This window comes from Mauremys mutica, chromosome 15, assembly GCF_020497125.1.
Source record: "Mauremys mutica isolate MM-2020 ecotype Southern chromosome 15, ASM2049712v1, whole genome shotgun sequence".
Classification (NCBI taxonomy): Eukaryota; Metazoa; Chordata; order Testudines; family Geoemydidae; genus Mauremys; species Mauremys mutica.
Genome location: NC_059086.1, coordinates 1,642,499 through 1,665,231, shown reverse-complemented (window position 1 = coordinate 1,665,231; position 22,733 = coordinate 1,642,499). Strand labels below are relative to the sequence as shown.

General features: G+C 54.6%; 1 protein-coding gene across 1 annotated transcript; it reads left to right on the top strand.

Annotated features, from left to right (window-relative positions):
• The first annotated feature begins 767 nt into the window (after nt 1-767).
• On the top strand, nt 768-17,902 carry LOC123350070 (cytochrome P450 2A13-like). The gene is made up of 9 exons (XM_044988423.1): nt 768-993; nt 1,425-1,587; nt 3,620-3,769; nt 4,459-4,619; nt 11,275-11,451; nt 11,986-12,127; nt 13,939-14,126; nt 15,130-15,271; nt 16,995-17,902. The coding sequence occupies exons 1-9, from the start codon at nt 814-816 to the stop codon at nt 17,174-17,176; spliced, it is 1,485 nt and encodes a 494-aa protein (XP_044844358.1). The 5' UTR covers nt 768-813; the 3' UTR covers nt 17,177-17,902.
• Nucleotides 17,903-22,733: the final 4,831 nt, after the last annotated feature.

Here is a 22,733-nt window from a genome sequence, read left to right as displayed (position 1 = left end):
ACTTTCAGCCTGGGACCTGGCTTTGATCTTCCTTCTATTGCACCTTTTCTCTTTAGGGTGGACTCTGCTCACTTTGTTAGGGCTCTTGTCTGCAGCTTCAGCCGGTGGGGTTTGAACTCCGTTTCATCAGGACAGGCTGGGGCTGGAGGCTGATTCCATCACCCATCCATGCCTCAGTCACACATCTAACCTAAACTAATAAGATTACAGCAGGGTTTGCAAACATGAAGGTTGGAGGAAGCTTTTACAAAATGGAGTGAGCGTTTTAAAATGGGGTTTGAATTATAATATGGCAAACAGTGAACAGAAGTTACAATGTAGGCAAGTGTAGTAAATGGTGAACAGAAGTTACAATACTGAAACAGTGCAAGTCTCAGTGATTTAAGCAGGAATTGGACTGATAGTGAAACTTACCAAGGCAGCTGACTGAACAGCTCTGGCTCTTAACAAGCATTTTCATTGTCATTTAGCCAGTTATTGGGGTAACCGGTTTTATGAATGAACGTTGTTTCATTCACAAAACTTTACTTCTGACGTTACATTAATAAAGTGAACAATTAAAAACAATTTCATTTATCAGTTCTACAATGGGAGGATGGACAAACTGACTCTGCTGGAGCCTTTGTGTCCCGGGAATCCTGAATCCCTTGTTCCACCAGCCCTCCCCAGGGGTGGAGGGAAGCCAACCCTCAGTTGCACAAGTGGGTTGTGCAAGAGGCAGCGATGCCAGAGCCCTGCTGGCCGAGTATATAACCGCCTGCAGCGCTGGATTGCGGAGAAGGGCAGTGGAGTGGAGGAGGCTCCCAGCCAGCCATGGATCTGCTGGGAGCCGTCACCCTGTTCCTGGTCATCTGCCTCTCCTGCCTCCTGCTCCTCTCCACCTGGCGGCAAATGCAGGGCCGGGGGGAAATGCCCCCAGGACCCACCCCGCTGCCCCTCCTCGGGAACCTGCTGCAGGTCGAGCTCAGCAACATGCGCAAGTCGCTGATGAAGGTAGGTGGGCTCGTCCCGGGACATCCCAGGGAGCCCTGACCCCATGAGGGGCTCTCCAGCTCCCACCAACACCCCCTCCGAGCCGCCAACCTGCTCAGCCTTTAGGAGCTTTCTTAAAGCTCAGTGACTCTGGGTATCTCTGGGGCTGGGGGTGGTGTGCTGGGGAGGGGCACTGGGGCAGTGCAGGATGGAGGGGGATGTGTCCGGGGGGAGGGGCGAAGAGCAGGCTGTGCTGGGGGGTAGGGAGGATCTTGGGGTGGGGGGATGGGTGGCAGGGAGGGGAAAGGCAGGGGATGGGGATGGGGGAGCGGGGGATGGGCAGGCATTGGGGCGGGAAAGGGGTGCTCTGTGGGGGGTGAGGAGGGGCAGGGCCCGTGTCTGTGTGTCCCCGACGCTCCGTCCCCCCGGCCCACACGGCGTCTCCGTCTCAGTTCAGCGAGCGCTACGGGCCCGTCTACACCCTCCACCTGGGCTCCCGGCGGGTGGTGGTGCTGTGCGGCTACCGGGCGGTGAAGGAGGCCCTGGTGGACCAGGCCGAGGACTTCAGCGGGCGCGGGGAACAAGCCACCTTCGACTGGATCGCCCAGGGCTACGGTCAGTCACGGGCGCGGGAGGGGAGCGAGCCCGGGGGGCGCAGAGGGGGCAGCTCCCAGCCGGGTCAGAGTTGCTAAATGCCGACCTCGACCTGCTCCATCTGGGGACCTGCCCAATAGCTTGGGGCAGAGCAGAGCAGGGGGCTGGCTGGGCCGTTCCCAGCAATCCTGGAAATATCTGTCTTTATGTAACCACCGATCGACGTAGGGACCAGCCTCCCACCTGCTAGATCCTGGGAGACAGAGCCACCGCTCAGCTCCGCCGGGCTATGGCGAGGGAGCGTCTCAGTTCAGTCGTCGATCTGTGGAGTGGGTCCAAATTCAATTGGAGGGGGGGAGGGATTCTCATTTAGATGGGGGGGGCATCATTTTAAAAAATCCCCCCTCCACATTTCATTTGGCATTTTGCACTTGCTCCCCACCCCGAAGGAAAAAGCCTCAATAAACTTTCAAAACTCAGGAGTGGTCAACTTTTGAGTCCTCATAAGAACATCAGAGCAGCTTGACTGGGTCAGACCAAAGGTCCATCCAGCCCAGGGTCCTGTCCTCCGACAGTGGCCAATGCCGGGTGCCCCAGAGGGAATGAACAGAACAGGGAATCATCAAGTGATCCAGCCCCTGTCGCCCATTCCCAGCTTCTGGAAAACAGAGGCCAGGGACACCATCCCTGCCCAGCCTGGCTAGTAGCCATTGATGGACCTGTCCTCCAGGAATTTATCTGGTTCTTTTTAAACCCTGTTATGGTCTTGGCCTTCACAACATCCTCTGGCAGGGAGTTCCACAGGCCGGCTGTGCGCTGGGTGAAGAAATACTTCCCGTTGTTTGTTTTAAACCTGCTGCCTGTTAATGTCATTGGGTGACCCCTAGTTCTAGTGTTATGAGAAGGAGTAGATAACACTTCCTGATGGACTTTCTCCACACCAGGCAGGATTTTATAGACCTCTATCATATCCCCCTCTACTCATCTCTTTTCCAAAATGAAAAGTCCCAGTCCTGTTAATCTCTTCTCATACGGCAGCCGTTCCATCCCCTAATCATTTCTGCTGCCCTTCTCTGAACCTTTTCCAATTCCAATGTATCATTTTGGAGATGGGGCAACCACATCTGCCCGCAGTACTCAACCTGCGGACGTCCCATGGATTTATATAGAGGCAACATGATATTTTCTGTCCTATTCTCTCTCCCTTTCTTAATGATTCCCAACGTTCTGTTCACTTTTTTGACGCCGCTGCACATTGAGTGGATGATTTCAGAGAACTATCCACAGTGACTCCAAGGTCTCTTCCTTGAGTGGGAACAGCTAATTCAGCCCCATCATGTTGTATGTACAGGTGGGAGGATGTTTTCCAATGTGCATCACTTTGTATTTATCAAGACTGAATTTCATCTGCTGTTTTGTGAGATGCTTTGGTAGCTCCTCGCAGTCTGCCTGGGACTTAACTAGCTTGACTAGTTTTGTATCAGCTGCAAATTTTGCCACCTCACTGCTTCCCCCTTTTCCAGATCATTTATGAATATGTTGAACAGGACTGGGCCCAGCACAGACCCCTGGGGGACACCACTATTTACCTCTCTCCAGTCTGAAAACTGACCATTTATTCCGACCCTTTGCTTCCTGTCTTTTAACCAGTTACCAACCCATGAGAGAACCTTCCCTCTTATCCCGTGGCAGCTCACTTTGCTTAAGAGCCTTTGGTGAGGGACCTTGTCACAGGCTTTCTGGAAATTGAAGTGCACTATATCCACCGGATCCCCCTTGTCCACATGCTTGCTGACCCCCTCAAAGAATTCTAGTAGATTGGTGAGGCATGATTTCCCTTTACAACAAATATGTTGACTTTTCCCCAACAAACTATGTTCATCTGTGTGTCTGCCAATTTTGTTACTATAATTTCAACCAGTTTGCCCGGTACTGAAGTCAGGCGTACCGGCCCGTAATTGCCAGGATCACCTCAGGAGCCCTTTTAAAAAATTGGCCTCACATTAGCTACCCTCCCATTATTTGGTTCCTTCTGCTCTTTTGCTCGCCCCAGGCGTGGCCTTCAGCAACGGGGAGAGGGCGAAGCAGCTTCGCCGACTCTCCATCACCACGCTGAGGAACTTCGGGGTGGGCAAGCGAGGCATCGAGGAGCGGATCCTGGAGGAGGCGCATTTCCTGCTGGAAGCCTTGCGGGGCATGAAAGGTTTGTCTGTGTCCTGTTCCTCCAGTGCCAGGGCCACGGAGTCAGGGAGGCTCCAGACCCCCAGCTGGTGTGAACTGGCCGTAGCTCCACTGGGGTCAATATGGGGCCAGCCCCACAGCGTCAGTTAATCAGCCATCTCTCCACCCCACACCAATTAACTGTCACTCCCAAAGTGGTTTACAAAGGAGGTTGGACGCATTATCCCATTAGGCAGGTGGGGAAACTGAGGCATGGGTCATCCCGGCAGGGCTCAAGCGAGGCAGTCAGGAGATCTCTGTTCACTTCCCAGCTCTAGGACAGAGCCCCGGTCCTGCCGAGAAGGGGGGTCAGGAATAGGGTGGAGACGGTGCGGTGCTGAGATGCCCCCGGTCCTGCCGAGAAGGGGGGTCGGGAATAGGGTGGAGACGGTGCGGTGCTGAGATGCCCCCGGTCCTGGGAACCAGAGTGGGGCAGAGGCACCGATGGTGCTGCTGGCTGGGGGGAACCAGTCCAGTGTTCGCCTCTCGGCTTCGTGGCCCCCTTTGCCCAGGGCGGCGCTTACAGGCGTGTGTCCACGTGGCAGGTGGCAGCTGCGAGATCATGGAGAAGGGGGTCCCTGGGGACCACGGGGGCTGTGGCAGCAGAGACGGTCCGTGGCACAGCCCCCCGGCTCGCCTGTGCCCCACCCAACGCTGGTTGTACCCCCCCAGGTTTGCCCTTTGACCCCACCTACTTCCTGAGCCGCACGGTGTCCAATGTCATCAGCTCTGTGGTCTTCGGAGACCGGTTCGACTACGAGGACGAGGAGTTCCTCTCCCTGCTCCACATGATCAACGAGAGCTTCCGCTTCACCGCCACGGCCTGGGGGCAGGTACGCCGGGGGGGGGCGCCCCAGGCCACGTCCCACGGCTCCGAGATCTGCCTGCCCCGGGCTGCGGGATCAGGGGGAGCGCTGGTTAGCTAGGGGAGCGGAGGGGGATGCGAGAACGCTGGGAGCGCAGCGAACAGGAAAACCTGGGACCAGCAGTGATGGGTGTGAAATAGATAAATGAGAAGGTCGGTGGGTGGATAGAGAGTGTGAATGGAGATAGATAGATAGATAGATAGATAGATAGATAGATAGATAGACAGATAGATAGACAGATAGATGATAGAGGGGTGTGTGGGGATAGATAGATAGATAGATAGATAGAGGGGTGTGTGGGGATAGATAGATAGATAGATAGATAGATAGATGATAGAGGGGTGTGTGGGGATAGATAGATAGATAGATAGATAGATAGATAGATAGATAGATAGATAGAGGGGTGTGTGGGGATAGATAGATAGATAGATAGAGGGGTGTGTGGGGATAGATAGATAGATAGATAGATAGATATAGGGTGTGTGGGGATAGATAGATAGATAGATAGATAGATATAGGGTGTGTGGGGATAGATAGATAGATAGATAGATGATAGAGGGGTGTGTGGGGATAGATAGATAGATAGATAGAGGGGTGTGTGGGGATAGATAGATAGATAGATATAGGGTGTGTGGGGATAGATAGATAGATAGATAGATGATAGAGGGGTGTGTGGGGATAGATAGATAGATAGATAGATAGATAGATAGATAGATAGAGGGGTGTGTGGGGATAGATAGATAGATAGAGGGGTGTGTGGGGATAGATAGATAGATAGATATAGGGTGTGTGGGGATAGATAGATAGATAGATAGATAGATAGATAGATGATAGAGGGGTTGTGACGTTATTGATATAAATGGGGACCATATAGAACATGGGTTGCAACCAAGGTCCTGTAGTGGCACCAAATCCTAAGTAAAAGGGGTCATATAAGGTGTCTAAGACCAGGTTCTGGGTTGCTGATTATAATTATGCTGTCTGTATGTCTGTATCATTTTTAGTTGAAGTTATGAATGTTGGCTCTATGCTGTCTGTATTTCAAGTTTGTGCTGTGCTTCTGGGGGAAGCCTCCCAGACAAGCTGGTGTTAGCTCTGCCTAGCCTGTTTGATGGCCCATTAAGGACCATTAAGGACACAATGGACCCATGGAGAGAAGGCAGACACGCCTTGTGACTCGGCAAAGTATGCAGGGACTGGCCCATGTGACTCCAGGCTCCATCTTGCTGTAAATTTCCACAGTGAAGACAAAGAGATTCTTACACCTGGAAAAGCCTATATAAGGCTGATGCTTCATCTCCATCTTGTCTTCAATCCTGCTTCTGACCTCTGGAGGGACTTTGCTACAAACTGAAGCTTTACACAAGGGACTGAACGACCCATCCCAGTGGGGGATGTATTCCAGAGACTCAATTTGAACCTGCAGTTTACTCCAGCACTGCTGCAAGCCTGAACTAAGAACTTTGCCATTACTGTACGGAATTGATTCCATTTAACCAATTCTACCTCTCATTTCCACCTTTTTCCCTTTGTAAATAAACCTTTAGATTTTAGATTCTAAAGGATTGGCAACAGCGTGATTTGTGGGTAAGATCTGATGTGTATATTGACCTGGGTCTGGGGCTTGGTCCTTTGGGATCGAGGGAACCGTTTTCTTTTATTGGGGTGTTGGTTTTCATAACCAGTCATCCCCAGGATGAGTGGCACTGGTGGTGATGCTGGGAGACTGGAGTGTCTAAGGAAATTGCTTGTGTGACTTGTGGTTAGCCAGTGGGGTGAGACCAAAGTCCTTTTTGTCTGGCTGGTTTGGTTTGCCTTAGAGGTGGAAAAACCCCAGCCTAGGGCTGTGACTGCCCTGTTTGAGCAATTGGTCCTGATTTGGCACTCTCAGTTGGGTCCCGCCAGAATCGCTCCGTCACAGTGGCGTAGTCGTGCTTGGATCCACAGAACCAGGTCAATTAAGCTTTGGGTCAGAACCCCACGCTATCCAAATTTTAACTTTGGGATTGAGAGTTTGGTTGGTTAAAGGTCAGTGACCATGAGACAGAAAGCATCAGGAAAAGCAAGGAAACTGCAAGCCTTGAGAGACAGCCTGCAGTTTGATTATGAGCAAGAACTGGCAGAAATTCGAATGGAGAAAGAGGCTGATGAGAGAAAGAAAGAAGTTGCTAAGAGAGAAGAAAAAGCTCGTAAGAGGCGTCTGGAGCTGCTGGCTGCTGAGGAGAAAACTCGACAGATGCAACAGGAGACAGCTAGACTCCAACTCCAAGTCAAAAAAGCAATGGAAGAACAGCAGAGACTGTATCCTCTTGAAAGTCCAGTTTGTAACAATGTTGGTATGTTGTATAACTCTGAGCAGTTGTCTGGGGGTAACCAAATGTACCCCAACAATGCCACCTTTTATGTCAATGCTGTTACTGTGTGTTCAGTAGGGGGTGGCCCCATAAATTGTGCCAGTGCTATGGATGGGAATGGGAATGGAAAATTCATAGAGTGTGTAAAAGTCAATGGTAAAAGCTGTTTAGGGCAAATTATGGCTTCTAACATCACTCTTGTTAGAGCAGATCTGGTCAAAGAGGAAGATTATTTACCAAATCAGAGTGTGAATGTTGTGATCCTCTGTGAGTTTACTGTCCGTGTGCCTTTAGCCAGAATCCACCTTGAGTGGAATGGGGCTCAGCATGAAGTGATAGCTGGCGTCAGGAAGTTATTGCCTAAAGATCTTTTAATTGGGGAAAATGTTAAAGATTGGTTCAGTCCAGGTAGCCAGTCACAGGAGAGGAATGATCTTAAACCTGTGTCTATTGTGGGCAATGATTTGCCTGAGGTGGGTTGCTCCAAAGGTTTGTCTGTGCCAAGAAGCAGTGTGTCTGGGAATGAAGTTTCTGAATGTCTGTCTGATGTCTCAGAAGTGAATCTGGAGTTAGATCAAGAGCAGAAAGATCTCATGGATGAGGAAAATGTTTCTCAGGAGCAGATTAAAGTAAATGGTCAGGTTAAAGCCCTAACTGAGGAAGGAAAGGGTAAATTTGTAATGGGTAATGAATTGTTGGCTAGTGCAGCTTGTAGAAGTAAACCTGAAATGGGTAACTGTGATTTGCTAAAAGTAGCTCAGTGTAGTGAAAAGAGCAGCAGCTTATCTGTTGGGAGAGGCAATGTGCCTGGAAGGGAAAGTTTGAAGGAGCCTAGGCAGCCTTGTGAGCTGATGGCTTTGTCTAATCAGCAGTTTGGGAAGGGAGGGATAGTGGAAAATGAGTGTCCATATCCCTTACCTGTTTCCTGTGTGGAGAAATGTGACAGTGGAGGGAATGTGCCTGTCTCTGTCAGGAGTATTGACTTGCCTATGAAGGAAGCTACCCCAGTCTCCAAGCAGTTGTCTGTGAACAGCCCTGTGTGCTGGGACAAGGGAAGTGAAATCCCAAGCTGTGTGTCTGGTGAAGGAGAATGTGTCTCCGGCTCTTCTGTGTCTGTGGAGCAAACAGAAGGGGCCTTTCAGCCTGTGATGGTTGAGGGTGATTCAGTTGTCTCGGAGTTGGTTGTAAATACAGCTAAAGCCCAGGAAGGGAATAGTCCTGAGTTTGTGTCTGCTGGGGAGAATGGCACTGTGACTAGGTTGCATCCAGTTAGTGTCATAGCAAAATCCCAGAGAACAGACAATTCTGGTGCTTGTAGTTTGCCAGTTGCTAATGTGTGGTTGGAAAAGGGTGCAGCAACTCTGTCTGATCAGGGAGATACCCTAGCCAAGGCACAAGGAGAGCATGAAAGTAATTTAAGGGTGTTACTTACTGACAGTTTGACAACTTGTAGCAAGAAGGAAAAGATTCCTGAACTTGTTCATGGCCAAGGGAAGGAGACTGCTTCTGACCTGTTATCTAGAAAGTCTGTAGGTGTGCCTAAAAGGGGATTGTGTAAAGATCTGCCTGTTGGGCCTGAAGTGAGTCTAAATGTAAGTGAGACCCAGAAAGCGGCTGTGGTTGCTCAGGGAAGTGTTCCTGTAAAGCAAGCCCTAGGTGGAGAGGGGAAGGGCAGAATTTCTGTGAGGGGTGAATTGCTGCTAAGAGAAGCTCCTAGGGAAAGGAATCCTCATGGTAGCCTGTGCAAGCAGTTTACTGCAACTGAAGGGTGTAAAAGTGATTTAATCAGGGAAGTTTCAGTTCCTAACAGCCAGAAATTTTCTGTTGTGAATGGATCCACTGACTTTCCTTTTGAAAGATCCAGTGTGGGCAGCTTTGAAAAGGTCTCAGGTGGAGTAGAAGCTGTTAAGGAAGTTGAGCAGCCCTATAACCACCTGGCTGTGTGTAGCCAGCTTGTTGGGGAGACAATGCTGTTGGGACAGGAATGTCTCCAGGCTGAATCGGTAAGTGAGCAGTCTGTGCTTCAGGATCTGAGGACAGATTCAGTTACTGGTTTTTCAAAGCAGAACAGTTTTATGGCTAAATGCTTGAGGCGGCAGGGGAGAGCAAGCCAGCTCTCACCCTCAGACTCTTGGGATTTGTGTGGTATCTCTGTTAGACAAAGTCCAGCCGTGGAATCCATAGCAGCTAAGAAGTTAAAAGCTAGTGTCTGTGTTGATGCGAATTACTTGGCTGGCAGGGAGAAGAAAGACTTGCTAATAGCTGTTAGCACAGAGGGCCCACCCCATCAGCCAGTGAATTCTGTTAAGCAAGAGAAGTCAGGGTTTAATCCTGCAGGACAAGAAGGAAAGAGAAGACTGAATTTTGCAAAGGGAAGCCACAGGTTAACCCTAAAAGGCCCAAACTCCAATGGTATTGAGCCAAGGGTGTGGCATGACAAACATGTTTGTAGATGGACACTTGCAATCAATTTGTTGTTATTGCTAATGCTAACTGTAATAATGTATAATGTGCCTAATCTTTTGGAAAATCCCTTGAACATGTTGAAAGGAATACATGAAAACACACTTTATGTTAAAGGGCCTTGCTATACTGATGTTTCACAGTTAATGCCTGTAAACAGTGTTGGAACTTTTCACAGGGGAAAATACATTCCAGACCTGATGTGCTGTATGAAAGGGGAAACTGAGGCACACTACCATATTGCGTTCATGGCTAAATGCCAAAAGTCCTGTACTATGAACAACATCAATATCTACATTGGTTTAATGTTAATTGGGTTCAAAACATTGGCCAAAGCTGGTATGGATAAAGTAGCTGTTTTCTTTAGCTCTTGGCAAGATCACCTGAAACATACAGGAACCATGCTGCAAAAGCTAACCAAGTTATACCTTGAGTTTGTAAAGAGATCCATTCATGTTATTGAACAGGACTTTGATAAACCATTTCGGTTATACACTGGTACGGCCTCTAGCCCAACACTAGCTGTAGTGAGACAGACCCAAGGAAAGGGGGCTCTTGGGATGCAGTCTGCGATGTTTTGTCATCCCTTCCTGCATCAATTTTGCGTTGGGGGTGTGACGTTATTGATATAAATGGGGACCATATAGAACATGGGTTGCAACCAAGGTCCTGTAGTGGCACCAAATCCTAAGTAAAAGGGGTCATATAAGGTGTCTAAGACCAGGTTCTGGGTTGCTGATTATAATTATGCTGTCTGTATGTCTGTATCATTTTTAGTTGAAGTTATGAATGTTGGCTCTATGCTGTCTGTATTTCAAGTTTGTGCTGTGCTTCTGGGGGAAGCCTCCCAGACAAGCTGGTGTTAGCTCTGCCTAGCCTGTTTGATGGCCCATTAAGGACCATTAAGGACACAATGGACCCATGGAGAGAAGGCAGACACGCCTTGTGACTCGGCAAAGTATGCAGGGACTGGCCCATGTGACTCCAGGCTCCATCTTGCTGTAAATTTCCACAGTGAAGACAAAGAGATTCTTACACCTGGAAAAGCCTATATAAGGCTGATGCTTCATCTCCATCTTGTCTTCAATCCTGCTTCTGACCTCTGGAAGGACTTTGCTACAAACTGAAGCTTTACACAAGGGACTGAACGACCCATCCCAGTGGGGGTGTATTCCAGAGACTCAATTTGAACCTGCAGTTTACTCCAGCACTGCTGCAAGCCTGAACTAAGAACTTTGCCATTACTGTACGGAATTGATTCCATTTAACCAATTCTACCTCTCATTTCCACCTTTTTCCCTTTGTAAATAAACCTTTAGATTTTAGATTCTAAAGGATTGGCAACAGCGTGATTTGTGGGTAAGATCTGATGTGTATATTGACCTGGGTCTGGGGCTTGGTCCTTTGGGATCGAGGGAACCGTTTTCTTTTATTGGGGTGTTGGTTTTCATAACCATTCATCCCCAGGACGAGTGCACTGGTGGTGATGCTGGGAGACTGGAGTGTCTAAGGAAATTGCTTGTGTGACTTGTGGTTAGCCAGTGGGGTGAGACCAAAGTCCTTTTTGTCTGGCTGGTTTGGTTGGCCTTAGAGGTGGAAAAACCCCAGCCTAGGGCTGTGACTGCCCTGTTTGAGCAATTGGTCCTGATTTGGCACTCTCAGTTGGGTCCCGCCAGAATCGCTCCGTCACAGGGGTGTGTGGGGATAGATAGATAGGTCGGTGGGCTGGGGATGGGTATAGGCAGACAGATTGGCTCTCAACCCACCCTGTGTTCAGCGGGGTCTCCGCTCTCCCTGCCCCCCAGCTCTACGAGATGTTCTCGGGCACCATGCGCTACCTGCCCGGCCCCCAGCGCGCAGCGTTCAAGCAGCTGGCAGGGCTGGAGAAGTTCATCGAGAGGAAGGTGAAGGCGAATCAGGAGACCCTGGACCCCAGCGCCCCTCGGGATTTCATCGACTGCTTCCTGGTCAAAATGCAGCAGGTACCGGCCGTTGCCGGAGGGGACGGCTCAGCTTGGTCGGCATCAGGCCTGAGAGACCAAATGGCCCGATCGTAACCAGGGGTTCAACTGGTAACGGGGTCAGTTCAGGCCTCAAACCTTCTGGGGCAGAGAAATCGAGCCCCAGAGATAGCGAAGAACAAGAGGCTTTGGTGAAAGCACTGGGCTGGACCTCAGGAGATCGGGGCTCTGCCACTGACCCCCCCCCCCCGCCCATGTGGCCTTAGTCGAATCACGGCATTGCGTTGTGCCTCAGTTTCCCCACCTATACAATGGGGATGGAGAGCCATCCTCTGAGACTGTGAGCTCCTTGGAGCAGGGATTCTCCCTCAGTCTATCACCCACCCCAACAGGGGCCCTGAGTTCGGCTGGGGTCCATGCAGCTCCCCACACTAATGGGCGCTGACCTGGTGTCTGTGCAGGGCACTGGAGTCCCGGACAGATTCCGTTCCCAGCCACATCCCCAGAGTTCTCACAAGCACCCTGGCATTTTTTTTTTCTCTCATTCTGTTAAAGGAAAAGGAAAATCCTTCTTCCGAGTTTTTCCTGAAGAACATTGTTCTGACCACGTTCAACGTCTTCTTCGCCGGGACGGAGACCGTCAGCACCACCCTGCGCTACGGCTTCCTCCTCCTGCTGAAATACCCAGAGATCGAAGGTAACTGGAAGGGGGTGTGATGGGTTGGGTCACAGAGACCCCCCTTGGGACTGCCACCTGGTGAGCTGAGACTACCACTGAGCCCGTGTTCCCTGCCAGCCTGGGACTCCAGAACCCGCCTGGTTGAGCCAGACACGCCAGCCTGCTGCAACCCAGACCAGGTGTGAACCACACGCCCCAAAGCTCCAGACTTTAACCAAAAACTGCTCAGCAGGTCACCTATCTCCAGCACCCAGACACCCAGCTCCCAACGGGACCCAAACCCCAAATGAATCCGTTTTACTCGGTATAAAGCTTAGACAGGGTGAACTCAGAACCTGTCCGGCCTCTATACCACTGGTAGAGATACGCAGCTGTTTGCTCCCCCAGGTATCAGTCACTTGCTCTGGGTTAATTAATAAACAAAAGTGATTTTATGAAGGATAAACAGTAGAGTTAAGTGGTTCCAAGTAATAACAGACAGAACAAAGTAAGTCACCAGCAAAATAAAACAAAACACGCAAGTCTGAGCCTAATACGTTAGGAAACTGAATCCAGGTAAATCTCCCCCTCAGAGATGCTCCAATCCGTGTCTTCCCCAGCCTAGACTCCTCCCTAGCCTGGCCGGATCCTGCCCCGGTAACAGCCCCTGTTAGCCCAGCTCAGGTGGTGCCTAGGGGGGTTCTCATGGCTGCAGCCCCCCTTGTTCTGCTCCACCCCCGTTTTCAGCTTGGCCCAAGGCGGGATCCTTTGTCTCTCTGCCCCCCCTTCTCAATGGAACAGCCCCAGGTTTAAGATGGATTCCAGCACCAGGTGACACGGTCACATGTCCTGTGAGACCCCCCCACCCCCCCTCCATCCTTCCGGCCTGACTCCCAGGAAGGGTTGGGAGTAAACGGCCATTTACACCCAATTGTCCTGTGGGAGCCGATTCCAAGCCACCATTAGTGGCCCCACTTTGCATAATGACAAGAGGCCTCAGGGTTCTAGTTCCTGTTCCCAGTTCCAGATCCAGGCCTGGTCCGTTCAGACAAACAGGCTGCCCCACGCGGGGGCTCTGTCCCGACCCCTCACCAGAGCCCTTCCGCATGGAGCATAGTCCAGTTACATCATCTTCACCCTCATTAGCATAGTTCCATGAAATCGTATGGAGTGCGACCTCACAGGGGGACAAAGGAACCACAAAGGGCCGGATCCTCAGCTGGTGTAAATCAGCCGGGCTCTGCTGAGGGCAGCGGCGGTTCCTCCATTTACACCAGCTCCGGATGGGGCCAGTCAGTCACAGCTCGGCAGCGAGTTTGACATGGGAGCAGGGTCCTGGCTGTGTCGCTCCATCGTGATTCAAAGGAAGCCGATGGTCAGGGAACACCGGGTCAGCCGGGCCAGTGTGGCTATTTCAGATTCCAATTCTAGGGGCCGGATTCTGATCTCAGTTCCCCCGGGGCTAATCCAGAGCCACCCCCTGACGGCAGTGGGGGCAGGGCCAGATTCTGATCTCAATTCCCCTGGGGCTACTCCAGAGCCACCCCCTGACGGCAGTGGGGGCAGGGCCAGATTCTGATCTCAATTCCTCCGGGGCTAATCCAGAGCCACCCCCTGATGGCAGTGGGGGCAGGGCCAGATTCTGATCTCAATTCCCCCGGGGCTAATCCAGAGCCACCCCCTGATGGCAGTGGGGGCAGGGCCAGATTCTGATCTCAATTCCCCCGGGGCTAATCCAGAGCCACCCCCTGATGGCAGTGGGGGCAGGGCCAGATTCTGATCTCAGTTCCCCAGGGGTCAGCCTGGATTCGCACAGGGCCCCCCTTTGAGCTGTGCTGACGTCTCTGCAGAAAGGATCCACGAGGAGATCGACCGGGTGATCGGGCGGAACCGCGCCCCGAGCATGGAGGACCGGAGCCGGATGCCCTACACCGACGCCGTCATCCATGAGTTCCAGAGGTTCTGTGACATCATCCCCATGGGCCTGGCGCGCCGGGTGACCAGGGACACCCAGTTCTGGGGATACACTATTCCCAAGGTAGGGTCCTGGGGCGTCCATCCCCCGCCCCGCCCCATGGCTGTGCAGGGCTCAGCATTACCCCCGTGCGGTGCAGCGGGCAGCGGGGTGGTCTGGAGCTCAGGATGCCTGGGTTCTCTGCTTGCCTCTGGGAAGTCATGTGGTCTAGCGGGCTGGGCCCCGGACTGGGTCTTATGAGACCTGGTTTCTGTTCCCAGCCCTGCTACAGGACCGTGAGTGACTCTCTTTCCCTCCCACCCTCTGTCTGGGTCCAATTCCCAGCTCTGCCACCGACTCATCATGTGACCTTGGGCATTGTTCTGTGCCTCAGTTTCCCCATCTGTTAAATTAACATACATGCTGTTAATGAGCTTTTGTTTGTCTGTTTAGTCTGGGAGCTCTTTGGGGCAGGGAGTGTCTCTCACCATGTCTGTGCAGTACCTTGCATGACGGGGCCCTGATCTCGGTTGGGGTCTGGGTGGCGCTCGGCGCGACGGGACCCTGATTTCAGTTGAGTTCTGGGCAGCGCCCGGCACAGGGGGGCCCTGATCTCGGTCTAGGCACCTGGTACTAATCAGCGTAGGTCCATCAGCTGGGGATCTGGCCCACTGTGTCCTGTGTTTACTGTTGGTTTTCCCAGAGTCTCTCGGAGCCCCAGTCACGGACCAGACCCCACCGCGCTCGGTGCTGTACATGCACAGAACACAAAGCCGCTGCTCCACAGAGCTTATAGTCCAAGTATTGGACAACAGCTGTATGCAGGGGCAGCATGGTTCAGTGGTGAGAACGAGGAGTCCTGGGTTTCCTTCCCTACTCCGGGAGGAGCAGAGTGCAGTAGCTAGAGCAGAGGCGTTGGGCGACACCAGATATGAACCTTGGATTCTGGCCTCTCCTGGCCGCTCAAATTTTGATATTTGCTTGTATTGCAAATGCCTCCCGTGGTTAGAATGACCCTAAATCCTGTCCCAGTGCTGTGGGTTATCTGCGTTTAAGCCCTGCTGCGTGTGGCCTTCTCCTCCCGCAGGGGACGGAGGTGTACCCAATGCTGGGATCCGTGCTGTATGACCCCACGCAATTCAGCAGCCCCGACACCTTCGACCCCGGCCATTTCCTGGATGGCAACGGCCAGTTTAAGAAGAGCGACGCCTTCGTGCCCTTCTCAATAGGTAGGAATCCCTCCGCAGAGCTCGGTTCCCAGCGCCCCAAGCAGCGAGATCCAGGCCTGGCCCGGCCACTAGACCTCACCCTGCGTGCAGAGAATTGGAGTCAGTGGGGCCAGATCCCCAGCCGGTGTAAATCAGTGTCACTCCACTGGAGTCAGTGGGGCCAGATCACCCCTTGGTGTAAATCAGTGTCACTTCACTGGAGTCAGTGGGGCCAGATCCTCAGCCGGTGTAAATCAGTGTCACTCCACTGGAGTCAGTGGGGCCAGATCCCCAGCCGGTGTAAATCAGTGTCACTTCACTGGAGTCAATGGGGCCAGATCTTCAGCCGGTGTAAATCAGTGTCACTTCACTGGAGTCAGTGGGGCCAGACCCCCAGCTGGTGTAAATCAGTGTCACTCCACTGGAGTTGGTGGGGCCAGACCCCCAGCCGGTGTAAATCAGTGTCACTCCACTGGAGTCGGTGGGGCCAGACCCCCAGCCGGTGTAAATCGGTGTCACTCCATTGGGGTGAAGGGGGCTGTTCACACACACTCCGGGGTAGGTGTGCGCTGCAGCCCCTTGGGGAATCGAGGCCTTGTGAGCAGGGCCCGTCCCTCCCCGGGGGTCTGTCCAGCGCCTAGCACAGTGGCGCCCTGACCTCGGGTGAGGCCGATGGACACACCTGGGGTAATTACCATCTGTGCCATCCCACGGGAGTAGCCGGTTCCTTTTCTCCGAACCAGGCTCGGTCGTGTGCCCCTCGCTCCAGTGATGCCAGGCTCCCGGCGGCGCGATCGGGCGGGTTCCTGCCCAGGGCGCCGTGGGGAATATGGCCTAGGAGCAGCCAGGGGAGGTTCCCTCTGACTGCAGCATTGCTGAGCCCGGGGCTGGGACGCCGCGGCCGGTTCCAGTGTCCAGGCCTCACAGGAGGTGCTGACAAACGAAAGGGTTCGGAGAGGAGCACCAGGCTGCACTGGTCTGGGGAAGCCGCGGAGCTCAGGGGAGAGGAGGTTAAGGGGCGATTTGATCCCGGTCTCTCAGCACCGCCTGGGGGAGGAGGGTTCTGACAGCCGCGGGGGCCCTAATCCAGCAAAGGCCGAGCGGGAGCCAAAGACCGAAAGCTGCAGCTTGGTGGTAAATCCCAACTAGAAATAACGGGCCAGTTTTTAACACTGGGCGGAATTAGCCCCTGGAACAGGGGGGGCGTCGCCGGCGCTTGGCGCTGCAGAGCCAGGCTGGCTGCCTTTCCGCAAGAGACGCTTTGGCTGAACACAGATTACTGGGCTCAGTCGCGGAAGTAACTGCGGGCGATTCTCCTGCAGCTGGGGTCAGGCTAGATGATCTCAGTGATCCCTTCTGACTGTAATATCTCCCTCCTGAGCGTGTTATTTCTCCATCCTCCGGGTCCTCGCCGTCCGTCCCGGGTCAGGGTCACTGAACAGATCAGGGGGGCTTTTCTCCCCTGTTGTTCGCCCAGCTGAAGGGCTCAGAGCGTCCAGCCGCTTTCACAGAGTCAGTGACTGTCTGGAGCTCAACGATCTGCCTCATTAACCCCTCCCAGCACAGCTGCCCCCTCTACGGTTCTTCAAACGAACGGTGCCTAATTTCCCCAACAGTCGCCACCGCCGCTGCTCCAGACTGGGGCAGAGTTTGGACAAGGGGGGAGACCCCCTCGCAGAGTCCCACCTGCCCCTGGCGCCCTGCTCCGGCCGGGCCATGACGCCTGCTTTGGCCTCTCTCCTAGGGAAGAGGTATTGTTTCGGGGACATGCTGGCACGCATGGAGCTGTTCCTCTTCCTCACCAGCATCCTGCAGAACTTCCGCTTCCGCTCCTCCGTGGAGCCCAAGGACATCGACATCTCCCCGAGGCTGGTCGGGTTCGCCACCCTGCCCCGCAGCTACGAGATCTGCCTGCTCCCGCGCTAGGAGCAGACGGGATCTCCCGGGGCAGCCTTGGGGAGGGGGAAACGCAAAGGAACCAGCCCTTTCTTAGGTGGAGAAGTGGCACTGTCAGGAAACGGAGCTAACGGGGGGATCTGGCTGTGTGAACGTGCCGCGTAGGCCTGGCTGATACCTTGTATTTTCCCCCTGCGCCAGGGAATCCCGGCTCCCCGACACCTTTACATCCCCCCCACCTCCCGTCCTTGGCCCGGGCTGCTCCAAAATCTGTTTCCTGCTGGGCCAGTCCCTTGCTAGGTTCGTAGCCAGGCCGTGAGGCAGAGCAGCGCGGTGCTTTGGGGTCCCCGGAATACCCGCTTGCTGCTCGCACTAGGAGGCCGACTTTGCAGCCAGCGCCCTGCTCTCCTGGTGGAGTCAGCAGGGTGCAAACCGCACCCGACCGGGAGATCCTGAATAAGCAGCAGAGCCCTGACTACGCAGTGAGAAATCGGTCACGTTTCGGTTCCAGAAATCAGCCTCGGTCCGGAGCCGCGCTAGTGAGAAGCGTAGAGGCCGCGGTCTGGGGCAGGCGGGTTATCGGAACCGGGTGGCTCCGACCTCATGGCTGCAGGGCCGGTTTCACGGTTTCGGTCACTGCGCCGCTCTGAGACGCTGTTCAGTTTCCTCCTGCACTAACACCCCTGGAAGTTGGCTTCGCTGCCGCCTTTCAATTAGCTAATAAATTGGAGTGGGTCAGACCCCACTTTTTGCGGAGCAGAGATTGTTGATTGCCAACCAGCCTCTCCCCGGAGCAGGTGGGCAGAGAGTGGGTGACAATGGCTGACACCGGCCAGCAGTAAATTGTTGCTGCTCTGGGGCCAGGGAAGGCCGTGCCGCCCGGAGGGGGGACTCTTCATGGCCCCCTGTAGCGAGGGTGCAGTGCAGGCATCGCTCTTTGGGGCGGGGACGGGCTCTCCCCCAGGATCTATGCCGCGCCCGGCACAACAGGGCCCTGATCCCGGTCGGGGGCGTGGTCACTTGCACCAGTGCAAAGGGGAACGTAACGCGCTCCAGAGGGGTCCAGCTTTGTGCTCACTTTGTCCCGGTGTACGAGATGCTGAGTGCAGGGGCGGGGGGGCGGGGGGGAGATCAGTTCGTTTCAATCTGAAAGTGAATTTTTTTCAGCAGAATGAAAAACCAAGAAAAAACCCACCCAAAATGGAAAAACAAACTTCCAAACAGAATGAAAAGGCGAAACACGCGCTGGGAAGGATCAACAGCTGCTTTGTCGGGGGGGAGGAATCAAGGTTTTTTTTCAGACCAAACTATTTACTGAATTTGACCCAAGTTCATGGACGGTTTGGCTGCCCCCAACTCTGCATTTCTGGGGCAAATTCACTATTCACTGGAAAACCGTCCCCCAGTGTTCGAGCCGCCCCCGGGCACAGAGCAGGGGGGGATCAGCCCCGTGGATCCTTGGACGGGTGCCTTGGCCCTGCTCCATGGACATGTTAGCAAAGGGCAGCGAACGTTCCCAGAACCAGCTCCCAGGGGCAGGACACTCTGGCCCCACGTGTTGGCAGCAGCCGCCCCGACCTTTGGCCAGCCTGCACGGAGAGCTGGTGCGAGCCAAACCCAGAAAATCATGAGGATTTGTGATGCCCAAATCATGTGCTTTTCACATGGCACTGGGCCAGGGGTTTTCAACCTTTTTCCATTTGCAGACCCCCTGAAAAATTTCAGCTGGAGGTTTGGATCCCGTTAAATCTCAGCCAGTCTGCGGACCCCCAGGGGGCTGCGGCCCACAGGTTGAAACCCTCTGAAGTAGGGTGAAAGGTCAGACGCTGCTTCTGCTGCTGCATCACCACAAAAACCCCTAAAGGCCATGGCCTCATTCACGTTTACCCCTCCCTGCGGCTGCAGCTCCCCTTTGCGGGTCTTTGTGTTAGTTAGAGCAACCTCAGGGCTCCCCTAACTCACGTCCTGCCCTGTGGGCCCTGGGGAGCACAGAATAGCCACGCAGCCCTGTGCTCTGGCCACACCCCTGAGCTGACCCCTGCGCCAAGGGTTGGGAGCAGGCCCCTTACAGCAGCTCCCACACGCAGGGGGAATTCTCAGGGGCCGTTTCCTCCACATCAAACCCCCTTTACACTGGCCCTGAGGGGCCCCAGGGTGACAGAATCAGGCCCATTGGCTCAGACTGTGACCTGAATTACCATGTAGGAGCAATTCCAACCCAGGAAGAAAGTGGAAATTTCATAAGAGAATCCGGTTAGACTGGGAGCTCTTTGGGGCAGGGACTGTCTCTGGGTCTGGGCAGCGCCCGGCGCGTCAGGGCTCTGAGCTCGGCTGGGGTCTGGGCAGCGCCCGGCGCGTCGGGGCTCTGATCTCGGCTGGGGTCTGGGCAGCGCCTGGTGCGTCAGGGCTCTGAGCTCGGTCGGGGTCTGGGCAGCGCCCGGCGCGTCGGGGCTCTGAGCTCGGTCGGGGTCTGGGCAGCGCCCGGCGCGTCGGGGCTCTGAGCTCGGCCGGGGTCTGGGCAGCGCCCGGCGCGTCGGGGCTCTGATCTCGGCCGGGGTCTGGGCAGCGCCCGGCGCGTCGGGGATCTGATCTCGGCCGGGGTCTGGGCAGCGCCCGGCGCGTCGGGGCTCTGATCTCGGCCGGGGTCTGGGCAGCGCCCGGCGCGTCAGGGCTCTGATCTCGGCGGGGGTCTGGGCAGCGCCCGGCGCGTCAGGGCTCTGAGCTCGGCCGGGGTCTGGGCAGCGCCCGGCGCGACGGGGCTCTGATCTCGGCCGGGGTCTGGGCGGCGCCCGGCGCGTCAGGGCTCTGAGCTCGGCCGGGGTCTGGGCAGCGCCCGGCGCGTCAGGGCTCTGATCTCAGCTGGGGTCTGGGCAGCACCCGGCGCGTCAGGGCCCTGATCTCAGCTGGGGTCTGGGCAGCGCCCGGCGCGACGGGGCCCTGATCTCGGCTGGGGTCTGGGCAGCGCCTGACGTGACGGGGCTCTGATCTCGGCCGGGGTCTGGGCAGCGCCCAGCACAACGGGGCCCTGATCTCGGTCTGGGAATGACCCAAGGGCCATTGCCTTTCTTATCTGTGCGCTTTCATCAATCATTAACCCTCATCCCGTGTGGCCCCCTCAGCAGGTGATCATAAGGGCAGAATTCACCCAGTGCCGTGGGGTCAGCGCTGGGGGCACCTGTTAAAGTCCATGCCGGAGGCTGACGTGGGGCATGAGCAGGTCACAAGCCTTAGGCCCCGATTCAGGAATGCGTTTAAGCATGTGCTTGAGCCCATTGCTACTCAGGCCAGCCCAGGAGCACACAGGATCGGAGAATCGTGGGACAGGCAGGGACCCCGAGAGGTCGTCCAGCCCTGTCCCCTCCACGCCCGGCAGGGCTCACCGTTATCTAGCCCATCCCTGAGAGGAGTTTGTCCAACCTGCTCTTCAAAATCCCCAATGACGGCGATTCCACAACCTCCCTGGGCTGTTTATCCCAGGGCTTCACCACCCTGACGGTCAGGAAGTTTTTCCTAATGTCCAGCTGACACCGCCCTGGCTGCAATTTAAACCCATTGCTGCTTGTCCTGTCCTCAGAGCTTAACGAGAACTTGTAACAACCCTTTGTGTTCACATCCCACTGGGGGCCAGTTCAGCGCTCTGAAAGAGGGGGACTTCCCAGATCGGGCCTTTGGAGAAAATTCCAGGCAAAGCATCTGAGGGCCCCGCCGGCGCCTGCCTCCCCGAAGAACCTCTGGTAAGCCCAGGAGGTGAGCAATACGGGTGAGCCATTGTTCCCATCTCACAGCGATGGAGGGATGAATGATGGGTGTGAATGGGGGTAGATAGATGGCTCTGTATGGGAATGATGGATGGGTGATGGCTCTGTATGGGGATGGATGGGTGATGGGTGATGGCTCTGTGTGGGGATGGATGGATGGATGGATGATGGGTGTGACTGGGGGTAGATAAATGGCTCTGTATGGGGATGGATGGATGGATGAATGAATGATGGGTGTGAATGGGGCTGGAAGGATAGAACAGATGGCTGGATGGCTGATGGGTGTGAATGGGGGTAGATAGATGGCTCTGTATGGGGATGGATGGATGATGGGGTTGAATGGGAATGGGTGGATGGATGATGGCTCTGTATGGGGATGGAAGGATAGAACGGATATATGGCTGATGGGTGTGAATGGGGGTAGATAGATGGCTCTGAATGGAAACGGATGGATGGATGGATGGATGGGTGTGAATGGGGATGGATGGGTGATGGCTCTGTATGGGGATGGATGGGTGATGGGTGATGGCTCTGTATGCGGATGGATGGGTGATGGCTCTGTATGGGGATGGAAGGATAGAATGGATATATGGCTGATGGGTGTGAATGGAGGTAGATAGATGGCTCTGAATGGAAACGGATGGATGGATGGATGGATGGATGGATGGATGGATGATGGGTGTGAATGGGGATGGATGGGTGATGGCTCTGTATGGGGATGGAAGGCTAGCACAGACAGATGGATGGATGGATGGATGGATGGATGGAGGCTATGGATGGGTGATGGCTCTGTATGGGGATAGATGGGTGATGGCTCTGTATGGGGATGGATGGGTGATGGCTCTGTATGGGGACGGAAGGCTAGCACGGATGGATGGATGGATGGATGGAGGCTATGGATGGGTGATGGCTCTGTATGGGGATGGATGGGTGATGAGTGATGGCTCTGTATGGGGATGGATGGGTGATGGCTCTGTATGGGGACGGAAGGCTAGCACGGACGGATGGATGGATAGACGGATGGATGGATGGATGGGTGATGGCTCTGTATGCGGATGGATGGGTGATGGCTCTTTATGGGGATGGAAGGCTAGCATGGACGGATGGATGGATGGATGGATGGAGGCTATGGATGGGTGATGGCTCTGTATGGGGATGGATGGGTGATGGCTCTGTATGGGGATGGATGGGTGATGGCTCTGTATGGGGATGGAAGGCTAGCACGGACGGACGGATGGATGGATGGATGGATGGATGGATGGGTGATGGCTCTGTATGCGGATGGATGGGTGATGGCTCTTTATGGGGATGGAAGGCTAGCACGGACGGATGGATGGATGGATGGATGGCGGCGAGGGATGGGTGATGGCTCTGTATGGGGATGGATGGGTGATGGGTGATGGCTCTATATGGGGATGGATGGGTGATGGCTCTGAATGGGGACGGAAGGCTAGCACGGACGGATGGATGGATAGACGGATGGATGGATGGATGGATGGATGGAGGCTCTGTATGGGAACGGATGGGTGATGGCTCTAGCACGGACGGATGGATTCTGAGGCGCGATCAGATGTGTTTAAGGCTCAGGTTTGGGGCGCCTGTCTGAGTGCACTGCAGGTCTGGGTTTGGATTCGATGCCATCAAATCCCCCCCCATCGCTCTGGCCAGCCATCCCCTGCGTGGAGGCGATGCCCCCGCTCTCTGCCTCACCCTGTACCCGCCCCGGTGCTCGCGTCTCTGCAGCTGAGTGCGGCGTTCGGGCCGGCGTTCCTGGTGTCCGTCGGCTCCAAGCGGGTGGCACCGTCCAGCTGCAGCGGGGTCACTGCGGC